General features: G+C 36.2%; 1 protein-coding gene across 2 annotated transcripts; it reads right to left on the minus strand.

Annotated features, from left to right (window-relative positions):
• Positions 1–613: 613 nt before the first annotated feature.
• Positions 614–9,568, minus strand: LOC149776732 (sodium-dependent glucose transporter 1A-like). 2 transcript variants are annotated; one of them, XM_089941261.1, is made up of 4 exons: positions 9,441–9,568; positions 5,204–5,500; positions 4,409–4,694; positions 614–2,953 (listed from the first exon to the last, which is right to left on the minus strand). In XM_089941261.1, the coding sequence occupies exons 2-4, from the start codon at positions 5,438–5,440 to the stop codon at positions 1,839–1,841; spliced, it is 1,638 nt and encodes a 545-aa protein (XP_089797387.1). In that variant the 5' UTR covers positions 5,441–5,500; positions 9,441–9,568; the 3' UTR covers positions 614–1,838. The 2 variants fall into 2 exon arrangements, with proteins under 2 accessions (XP_089797387.1, XP_089797386.1); XM_089941260.1 differs by having other exon boundaries at positions 5,204–5,497; positions 9,441–9,564.
• Positions 9,569–12,151: the final 2,583 nt, after the last annotated feature.

The raw sequence follows: 12,151 nt of genomic DNA on the forward strand, positions 1-12,151 counted from the left end.
TTTACAGCCCCACGACCTTTTTGACTGGATTTTCTATTGTCCGTTTACAGCCCCACGACTTTTTGACTGGATTCTCTATTGTCCGTTTACAGCCTCCTATTACTACTTTCATAATCATATCTTTTTGCAAACTTGACACAACTGTGAGTTTTATTGGCGTTATTAAAATGAAAAACAAAATGATGATGGTACTGTTAACTCCGATGTTATTCCACATATAGTCATGTCTTTCAAGAATTTCTGAATAATACACAAATCAATGATCTTGAACTCAGATTGACTGATATAGATCATAAAAATGTAATACTGATAATACTGTTACAATATTGTTGTAAAGACTGATATGACTTATCAACACGCATACCAATACGCACACACCATGTCACACAATGATCAACAACCATACTAATGCGCACACAAAATATCACACAATTTACGTCATAAGTGTGTGGACAGTTCTGAAAGGAGTTCACTTATTCAATTTGGATGAATCCATTGGTATATGCATATATTGGTACCTTCTGTTACGATTCTAGGTCTCAAAACATGTAACAGTAAGAAGTGAAACCAACAATATCAGTGAAGTCAGCAAGTTATTTATTTCTTCAGAATACAAAGTAAAAATTAAAGAGACACTTTTGTTAATTTAATTTCAAAATATTTCTAAATGTCCTACCATTCTCCAAAATATAGAATGTTCCGAATGCATTTCAATAGTTTTGAATGTCTTGATGTAACAAAAATGATGCAATCCAGAATGTCTTTGAATGAGTTCACAAAAATCCAAATTAATATATTAATCCAAAAGTCAATGAGCACTTTAGTAATTCCAATGAATGTTTTAAATAAATAGTTCCTCTCGAAAAAATATCGTATATCAACAATACAACTGCAAACTCTGATTATGGATTCCCACGGTTTGATATAGAACAGGAGTGAATTAGTCTTTTTCAAAATACCTATTTATAAACATTTTTATTTGACTTAGATGTGACTAATTCCAACGGAAAATTCCAATCTAACTGTAAACAAGACAAAGCCTAGAATAAACGAGCTCAAATTCTATGTAAACGTTCTTGTGCACAATTTACAATCAAAGACAAAATTTAAGCACACAGTTAAATATACATAACACTTCCAAATATAGAAATACAAAGGGAGAAAAAGTTGTGTTTTGTCAAGATGATATTTTTAGAAACGAAAACTATATATACATCAAAGAAAAGTGTCAGTCAAAAAGAAAATAACAATAACAGCTGTAATAAAAAATATCAAAACAAAACATGGTCATGCTTAATACGGTCGCTTGCTTTGAAATAATATATTTATATGTTTCATAAAACTTCCACTTAGGCAATTCCTCTAAAATGAAAAATCAGACACAACAGAAAGGGAACGGATGAATGCTCTCATGATGGTGGTTAAAGAAAGAAAAAATAAAGCTGAATGAATTACATACTGACGAGCTGTCAAAAATAAAAAAGCAATATGTACAAGAAAGAAAGTTAGCTATCTAAACCCAAAGTTACAAAGAAATTAAAGTTAAAATAACGTGGATGGCGGCAACAGCAAAAGACGATTTTATTTTCGGTATATGTTGTATTTTTTTTTATCTGAGAATATAATACGTTACCTAGCGTCACCTAATTTTCTTTATAACTTAGTTTTCACGGCGCCTATTCTTTACAATAATCACGATTTCTTGGTAGAGTATATTTTGGGAACTTTATTTAAAAGGAACTTTATTTCCCATCGGACTCTAAGAAAACTTTATTTAACCATTTACAATATTTTTATTAAAAAATCTGCATTATCATTTTTAAAATGAACAGATACCCTTAGTCCTCTTTGAATTCATTTATTTTATTGAGACATTCCATTTCTTGCTTTTCTGTGAAATATTTGTCACCATCGACGCGTACCTCACTTGAAATATGCCTTATTGGAATGAACAGTTTAGCAAATATCAGTGCTACTATGCAAATCAATAAGCAAAATGAACTCAAACCAATCATAACATAAACAAAACTCAACGCAGTATAATGTTCCATCATATAACCTAGATAGATAGGGACGGTAGCTGCACCTAAAGACGACGAGAGCACGAAAAGGGAAGCAACCCTGCCAGACACAGGAAAAAAACGCTCTTCTGTCCAGGAAAACACAGAAGGGAATAGTGGGGAGAAAGCAAAGCCAACAAGTGCGATGAAGACCCACACTATTGGTTGCACATAAAATAGGCTCCCAACAAGTAAGCCAAGGAAAGACAAAATAATCAGAATACAAAAAGTAAACAGTAAAGTGGAAGATCGAAGAAAACGTGCAAGAAAAATTCCCGAAAATCTTCCGACGCAGAACCCTATCCAAAATAATGAACTTGCTATAGAGCCATCCGCTTTGGACCATTTCAAATGGCGAAGACAGAACGTCATGAGATAAGAGGCGTAAGTAGCCTCAACTCCCACATAACTGCTAAGAATCAAACAAAGGAATATTATTGTAGGTATTTTCAACTTCAAAGGTAAATTTTCCGCCAATGCATCTGTTGGAGAAATTGTATCCTTTTTTAATTTATCTATTTTATCTTTCTGTCTGAAAAAGCTTACTAACAATGGAATAGAGCATAGCAATGATAGGGAAGACGTAATGAGATAGCCATGGTGAACGTAAGTTACCTGTCCATTAAAGCTTGAGATACTGAAATCACTTGTAGTTACATTACAGCAATCATCATCAAAAGAAAAATTACTGGATAAAAAATAACTAATATTATCAGTCTTATTTGCATTGGAAAGATATAATGTATCTTTTAAGCTGTCCAACGTTGTCTGTGCCAAGAAAGGGGCAATAATCTGTGGAGAAATAACTCCTCCAAGCGCTAATGCGAAGTGGATGGCTTGATTGTAGGAAGCGCCCTCTTTCTCCCACATGGTCAGAATCTGAGTACTACCAGCTGAAAGAGCAGAAAATTTTTGTATGCATCTATCCTGCTAATATAACTGATTAAATGATTGATTAACAATTTATAATATTTTTATTTCTAGAAGAAATATTCAGCCTGACGTGATCCACCTGCAACACCTACTAATTCGAGTGTACACGAGTGCTAAATGTTTTGCAACATCTTACATATATAGTGTTAGAAAAGTAAACTTCATGCATTATTTACAATGATACCATTACGTAAATTTGCATAAGGGTTTTGAAGTCATCTTCGCTAGCCAAGGTTCCGATATGATAACCTTATCTACACCTTGGCAGATCGAACAGATATATTGGTGCTTTGTCCTAGCGACATCGATTGGATTTCGTGAGCTGCCTCCCTTAGTATGTAATGCCAGCTGACCAACAGCTTGCTGCATTGTACATCGGCCGAAAATGGTTGAGGCAATTGACCTAAAAAGGATACTCTGAAAGTTTAACTTCGAAAGTGTGACCAGAGGGAAGCCATTACAGGTATATTTGAGTGAAAGGTATTTGTGCAAACACAGACCAGCACTAGAAAAGTCCATTCGAGTTGTGTGATCCCCTTGTCTCGATCATGTAGGAACAGGTGTTCAAATTTGAACAACTTAATTTTGATTGGATGCGGTGGTTTGCCGTCGCCAATGAAATTCACAGACCTGAAGCACAAAAATATATGTTCGATACTCCAGGGTGTAGACAGGTTTATCACATTGGAACCGTGGCTAGCGAAGATGTTCTGAAGTTGTTCGTTCTCCAATCTCTACCACCCGCATTCTTATCCACACTAAAAAAGACGATACCGAAACGGGTAATGGGGGAGGGGGGAGAGTGAAGACTAGACACTCTTTTAAAAGAATATTTTTCAAAAGAAGGGAAGTAAGTCGGGAATACACCGTTTAGTCGACAATAAGTAGACTTCCGAAGGATTTCTGAGCCTTGCATTTTTTCGAGTATGGAGTCCATCTTAGAAAAAATGAAAATATACATAATGTTATACACGGCTTCTTGTTACTGAAGTAATAAAACAATACGATCATTGAGCCGCATTTAACTTGGATTGTTAACTTAATTAGCTTTAGATAATGATGCTGTAAGATACAAACGAAGGAAGAAAGAAAAACAAGAAATGCAAACAGGAAGAAATAGATGATGGGTGGCACGAATGCTGAGCGGAATGTGTGTGCGGAAAGGTAGGTAGGTAACTTGATTGGTTGGCTGATATTTGGTTAGTCTATGAAGGGCATTTGAAATCTGTTGGTAGATTTAACTTAACGGTGAATTAATAAATAAACGGATAAGTAGATATAGTGTATATATATATATATATATATATATATATATATATATATATATATATATATATATATATATATATATATATATATATATATATATATATATTATTTAAGACGCTAAGTACAACTAATCCCAATAATATTACCTATTTCTATTCCACAAGGGAAAAAGCAAGAAAGCGCCTTCATGAAGATCATCAACGCGAAGGTTGAACACCATGGTACAGCACCGTTTGCGATGGCCGACCCAAGTGTGGCAAAGAACAGAATAAGGACTCGATCAAAACGGTCGCAAATGACTCCCCATATGAGACTTCCCGCTATGAAGCCCACGGAACAGGCTGTGTTTAGCCAGGACGCTGTTGCAAGGTCTTCCTTTACGATTAACTGTAGATCCGGAAAAGATGGCCCACTTTGACCGGCAATTAATCCCTGTGCGATAGAGAGAAGAAAATTGTCATCGTTAAGTGAAAAAAATCTAGTATTGTATAAACTTTGCTTCTCGACATATAAATCTTTCCTGTGTTCTTTATTGTGAAACTAATGATAATTAAAATTTATCTCCTACTCAGACTAGTTCCCTTTTTAGGGTAGTCGGTGACATATATATGTTTTAACTAATATGCATTGCTTGTTAGTTGATGATTTCGTTTTATTACTCTATCCAAACTTTACAATCATAAGACGCTAAGTACAACTAATCCCAATTAGTGTCAATTAACCTCAGATTTGTATAGCGAAATCAATACTGTGTTTATTTACAGATGAGAGGCGAATCGCCATAAAATGTCATATTTGAATCTAATATAATCAGAACCCGCCAGGCTACTATTTTAAGGGGATCTGGAATGGTATGCACTGAGAAATTGGCCGGATCATTTTTGAAAGGGGATTTCAAATGGAAGGTTCTGAGAACTCGAAATAAACGAAAACCAACTTACGAATCCAATAAATGTAATAAAGGTCCATACGGTTAGAATAAACTTCCTTCTGAACTTTCGGTCTGTCTTCAAACGCCAAAGTATTGTCTTCCTTTCAGTGCCCGAGTTCGTTACGACATTACTTTCCGATTTGCAGAAATTTTCAACTCCTTTATTATCTTCTGGCACATCGGGAAGAAAAATTTGAACTTCTGCGCATTTATTGTTTGATAATTCTACATTAATCTCCTCCGCCATGTTCCAGTATTGTTCACTCCTCTCTGTTGCACATCGTAAGTTTTTCTTCCAGTGTTGCTGCTTCCAATGTTATTAGGAAGAAAGAAAATAAAAAAGCATGAAGCGAAATTATATAGACAAAATACGCAGTGAAGAAGGTAATGGAAGATTTCCTTTGTTAGCATTAAGCGTATGTTATACAGGTCATCATGTAATACATATATTCGTCTACGACACAGAGAACCATATAGTTTGTTTTAAACTTCATCTCTGATAGCTTTCTCGCCAAGGTAAAAGGAGAACTCTCAGCTGAGAACGGTGTAGGCAGAGTTCCAAAGTCCAACTCATAATACGTTTTACATAAGCACATATGGAGCACATTGCATAACAATTATCTACCTCCGATTCGTTGACTTTAGGATCTCTTTCAGGACAATATGCATTTCTCCTTGACGACGGGAAGGTAATTTTCACTACGGGGATTGTCCTTGTTCAGTGGACACTGTAGCTACACGCGGACGTTGGGAGCTGTCCTCCTACATTATTGTCTGGTGGAGTTTCTATGGCAACATTTCTGTTCGTCTGGACGTTGGGCCATATATTTAAAAAAAAATTAATATAGGCAACAATAACCTCCAAACTTCAAACATCATGTAATTATGGCAGGATTACTGTCGCTTGAAAACAAGAAATTAAAAGTGCAGACGCAAGGTTGGCCTGTAATATTATTAGTGAAATGGTTCAGTTTTAAATCACTCATCAAACAAAATATGTTGTATGTCATTCTATGTTAAAGCGCACATTATACTAGGTAATTATGCAATGATTTCTATTCAATATCATCTACCTACTGTACACGGTTTTCATTTAGAAACACATATTTTTTTATTCCTTTCCCGACTTAAGGCGAAGCCTCAACACAAGTTAACTTTCCTTTAAAAACTGCAAACAACATGCTTGACGCTGTGCTACTTTTAATTCAAACCCCCAATAAAATATATTTTAAACTAAAGCTTGGCAACGTTACTTACTGCAGAAATAATAAGTTGAAACAATCCCATTTCGTAATTTTAACAAGATTCTGCAATGTAATCGGTGAGTGTGCGTGTGCGTGTGTGTGTTTTTGGAATTTTAACGTAGGTTTAACAATTTTAGGTATACCACTGCAATGTCGGCAATGTGGCAGTTTATAGTGAGGTTTAACGCGGACTCGTAGCATCATGTTACGCTCAGCCACATTATCCTGACACCAGGCCAACCAGTCCTAATGTTAACCTCTTAATGCTTAGTGCCAAGCAAGGCAGCTGCTAGTACCATTCTTATAAGTCTTTGGTATGAATCGACCGGGATTCGAACTGCCGACCTCCCGCACCCGAGGCAAACTCTCTAACCACTAAGGTCACCTGAGTGGGAACACTGTAATCGGATTTGACGAACACCAAAGAAGTTTACATTGATGCAAAAGCAGAACCTTCGGCTAAACAAGTTACATTGTTTATTACTCTTTAAGCAGGACATTTCAAGATTTGTTCATCCAAGGTGAGTTATGATCCACGATGACGAAGCGTTAGAGGAACAGAATTTTACGCGATTTAATGAATCTTCATATCTTCTCAAACAAGGTAATACTACTGTTTATCACATGGAATCAACCAAGACATGGAAGTCACGATATTTTGATCCCGGACACGTTATAATCTGTGCGTCAACCATATACACTTTTATTCTTATGACATATGTTGTTAGCACGGGTGGGTCTTAAAGATGGACTGGGACATGCAGGATCAAAATCAACCATCTTTGTTTGAAAAGTTCTCGAAATCCTCAAAGTGAAGGCTGCCTCATATTAAGTGGGCGTCTTTGCTAGATTAGCTGGTATAAGACTGTTGCGTACTACGTAAGTGAGCAGTGCCGGATTAAGTGAGGATACAGCGGGTACGTGCTCCACCACACACCCCATCTGCATTCGAACTAGAGTTGTCCTAATGTTATGGGTGAGTTATTGTATTCAAACTATAGTGGTCACTAATGGTATGGGGGTGGTCGTGTATTCAAACTATTGTGGTCACTAATATCTTGTGTGGTCCTGTATTTAAAACTGTAGTGTTCACCAATGGTTTGAGTGGTACTGTATTCAAGCTATAGTGTTCAATAAAGGTACGTGTTTTCCTCTACTCATACTATAGTGGTCACTGTTAGAATGGATAATCTTGTATTCAAAGTATAGTGGTCACTAATGGTATAAGCGGTCTTGTGTTCAAACTATCGTGGTCACTAATGACATGGGTGGTCCCGTATTCAAACTATTGTGCTCATTAATTGTATGGGTGGTGCTGTATTCAAACTAGTGGTCACTAATGGTAAAGGTTGTCATTTATTCAAGCTATATTGGTCACTAATGTATTAGTGATCTTGTATTAAAATTATAGGGGTCACTAATGGCATGGGTGGTTCTGCATTCAAACTATAATGGTAACTAATGGCAAGGGTGGTTCTGCATTAAAATTATAGCGGTCACAAATGGTATGGGTGGTTCTGCATCCAAACTATAGTGGTCACTAATGGTATGGGTGATCCTGCATTCAAACTATAGTGGTCACTAATGATATGATTAGGCCTGTATTCAAACTAATGGCCACAAATGGTATAGGTGGTCTTGTATTCAAGCTATTGTGGTCACTAGTGGTATGATTGGTCCTGTACTAAAACCATTGGTCACTAATATTATGGGTGGTCCTGTATTCAAACTACAGTGGTCACTAATAGTATGCGTGGTCTTGTATTCAGTTATAGTCGTCGCTAATGGTATTGTGTTTCCCTGTATTCAAACTATTGTGGTCACTAACAGTATGGGTGGTCCTGTATTCAGTTATATTTGCCACTAATGGTATGGGGGTCCTGTATTCAAACTATAGTGGTCACTACTGTTTTACACCTACTTATCTAAGGAATCAATTAAAAACGGAATGTCAATGTTTTGGACTTGATCATCTTTTGGTGTGACGTTTTGGGAGAAAATAATTTGTTCTAGTGACAGGTGGTTAAATAAGTGTACATGTTTGTAATCACAACAATATAATTAAGACAAGCCTATCAGATACAATTAATTAAAGTGTATGACATCTGTTGATCTCATTTGATTCACCATGGCCACAATACATACTGCAATGACCAAGGTGGGTACATAAAGCTGTACGTGAGAAATTTGACGTATATAAATCTGGGCGTGCATGAAAGGCATACATAAAGCTGGATTAATTGACCATATTTGTTTTCACCCGTAAAATCTCATCAGTATAATTCAAGTAAACTATTAGACATTAATAAGTTGAGTAACACTGACCTATAAACGTAAGATATATATATTAATAAGGTGAGCTTCCTTGACCTATATACGTAAGGTATTAGCCATTAATAAGGTGAGAAACCTTTACCTATATACAGGGGCGTATTAACCATTAAGCAGACTAAGCACGTGCTTAGGGCACCAGGGCCAAAGGGGACACCACAAAGTTGAGAAAAGGGTGAAAAGAAGAAAAAAAAAACGAATGAAGATTTGTAAAAAAAAATGATAAAACTAGTGCAAAATTGATCATAATGTTCTGTTTCTTGATCATGGTGCACCCTAGGGTTATCTTACCAGGTGTACGTGGAAAGGAGGGGGCACCAAGATTTGTCAGTGCTTAGGGCACCAGTGAGCCTTAATCCGCCCCTGCCTATATACGTAACCCATTTTCATCCTCAGGCATGAAGAGAGAGAGAGAGAGAGACAGAGACAGAGACAGAGAGAGAGAGACAGAGAGATGGCGGAAATTACAGTTTAAAGGGTATATCATGCTCTCATTAAATCAGACGAAAGCGTGATTTAAGAATGGCTGAAGTGAAGTCAAGAATCTCCATTTGTGAATCTGAATCTACACTTAGGAATAACGCATATGTTCTTTAAAACGATATCAAGCATGTATTAAAGAATCAAGTGATATATGAAGAATAAGAAGAAATACCCACACAAAAATATTACCTTACGTATGCAGCTGAAGCGTTGGCGAAAACGTATCCAGATTCAACAGGTGTAGTACATTAGGATCGTAATACTTCTGAAAACTTTGTTATCATTGGTGACCTAATTTTATAAGGTGGACCTAAGGGACAATACTAAGACATAAGCAGATTAACAGGAACGAAATTTACAAAATGATAAGAAGTTTAATTCGAGATAAGCTGGAAGGGGTGGTGGTGGTGGCAATGCGATAGTCCTGTTTAAGGCTGTGGCACAAATCCTTGTTGGCTATAAGGTCGCATGTAGTAAGGTATTGATAATTTCGACATACGCACTACGACATGCTTATTGCACAGTTCCGAAGGGGAAATCATGTGGTTTACACAGGTCTTATCCTTCATCTTGTCTTACAAGTGTCTAATTTCGTCATCATATAACTTCTCCAAATTAATCTGGGAGAATACTGGGAATACATTTCAACATTATTGGTTATAAATATTTAGTTTTAAAACAAAAATAGCAGAATAGAAGGATTTTCTTCACTATCAAAGACAAAGGTCTAAAATGATAAATACTGAAACAATCACCTATTCTAATGAGTCGGATAGCGGTGTGTGATTGGTTGAATGCCAGGGATGATGTCATGTCGAAATTATCATAAGCTAACTATCTCAGGCTCTCATTACATCGTGATACGCATAGACGTCATAGAGTCGTTGTGACGTCAGTGAAGTTTTCATGACATATAAACTACGGACTTTGAGGGAAGTTTAAAATGGCTACTATTTACATCTGACGATTTTTTTTTTGTTGTTTAATGCATGCGACGCAAAATGACAAGCATTTTCTAATTAATACTGGCAGGTGAAAACATTCTGCTAACTCTGATCTCATCCGATGTCCCATGTCAAAACTCTAGTCAAAAGTAATGTATGTTTCGTCCAGAATAAAACTTGGATTTTCTTAGGTTCTACTGTGACACCTATTTTTCGCAAAACAAATACAGTCCAGTTTGATGATTGTATATAGTGTTAAAATTAATGGAGATGTATATGACAAATGCTGAGTCGAATGAATGAAAAGCAACTTCTAACTATTTAATAATTACAATGACAAAATTATGGATTGTCCAACAGCGACAAAACGACAGTAAGAACAGGTGCTTTATATATTGCTTTGCCAATCTGATTAATATCAGATCTCCGCTGTTCTACGTAAAGCTCTGACGACAACCGCTTAGGCGTCATGTTCTGGTGACTTTTGAATTAGCCAATGGAAATGCAGCTTTAAAAAAATCTGAAAGTGAATCAAATCGTTCAGTACACACATGCTCTTCATCCACACTGCTAAGTCACTAAACGCGAAGATATAAGACTTCATCGAATTAGCTGATAAAATTAGCGATTATGGTAATAACATAGCTTGCCAGAAGATGATCCCTAAGCGGTCGCTGTCAGATCTTCATGTATAACAGTGGAGATCTGATTTTAATCAGATTGATTGCTTAGCCAACCGTCGATTAATTACTGATGGAGTAGAGCTGGTATGTTCCACGCGGATCTTTTCACTGTTTTATTTATATCGTGTTACGCACTCTTGAAGAAACACGTACTGAAATAACCTAGCTAATTTGGATGCCGTCTCATCTACAAAGTGATTGATAGGGGTCGCCCCTTTTTTTAGTGACTCTTGTGTACAAGTTTTGTAAGATGATTTTCTCCATTCTTGACATGAACACCGTCGAATTCTGGGAAGCATTTCTATCATTTAACGATAGTTTTGGGAGGGAATAGAGCTTAAAATTCACAAAGACAAGTACATATAGCATTAACATAGATTTCATAATACATTGTTCATTCTGGAATCTCTACAAATTCCAAATTTAATTTGTTGTAATCTGCAGATGCGAGCTTCAAGCTGAAACTTCTAAGTCGGGCAAATGATTTACCAATTTAATTTTTATTTCTGTTCTTATGCAAGAAAATGTTCGGCAATATGGACACCTTTAATTCACGTGTAATACACTCATAATCCAATAGCAAATTCTAATGTGAAGATAAATATTTCTCCCTTACAAATCGTGTCCTTTAAAAACATGGCGAATACTTTTTCAAGTCATGCAAAGATGGAATCACTCAGAATTAGTGGGGTGCAATCTTGTACGTAGGGTATTTTTGCGCACCCATAAATGTAGGGTTCAAATTAATAAACAGCGAATATATTAACGTTGAAGACAGAATATAATATGGTATGCAGTATTTACAGGATTGGGTGGACTTTACATATAAACTAAAGTTTTAAATATCTTTTTTGTCTTAATATATAGTTCAAATTCAAGTTCTGTCAAACTTATCAACTGAGAGTGAGCTCAGGCGCCTCGCACAAAATGAAAGACACAAACAAGCGTTACAGATAAGAGAAAAAACTTAATCCTGCAACTATCAAGACCGCAAACCTGTGCAATTTAGAAACCAGAAAGCTTAAATTTATCAATATAGCGTGCAAAGCTGGTTCGTATTGTGTATTGATTATAAAACAATAATGTACTCATGACTCGAAACGAGAGAGATCGAGAGAGAGATCAGTCCTTAGTATTACCGTTAGTCAATGAACTAGATACCTTTCCCATAAGGTCATCTAGGTATTGAGGCTACCCCACTTTGAGCAACAAAGTGCAAACATTTATAAAGACACGGTCGCACGCAAATGTAAATGTTCTCTCGTGTAAACTT

The sequence above is a fragment of the Sinohyriopsis cumingii genome, chromosome 18, assembly GCF_028554795.1.
Source record: "Sinohyriopsis cumingii isolate HCF-2022 chromosome 18, ASM2855479v2, whole genome shotgun sequence".
NCBI classification, from domain to species: Eukaryota; Metazoa; Mollusca; class Bivalvia; order Unionida; family Unionidae; genus Sinohyriopsis; species Sinohyriopsis cumingii.

What these genes read in the sequence shown, in the direction of transcription:
- LOC149776732 (XM_089941261.1), bottom strand. Translation starts at nt 5,440, where the DNA reads ATGGCGGAGGAGATTAATGTAGAATTATCAAACAATAAATGCGCAGAA. An exon ending in TTATTACATTTATTGGATTC is followed by an intron (nt 4,695 to 5,203) that starts GTAAGTTGGTTT and finishes TCTATCGCACAG; the next exon opens with GGATTAATTGCCGGTCAAAG. An exon ending in CCCTTGTGGAATAGAAATAG is followed by an intron (nt 2,954 to 4,408) that starts GTAATATTATTG and finishes CTGCTCTTTCAG; the next exon opens with CTGGTAGTACTCAGATTCTG.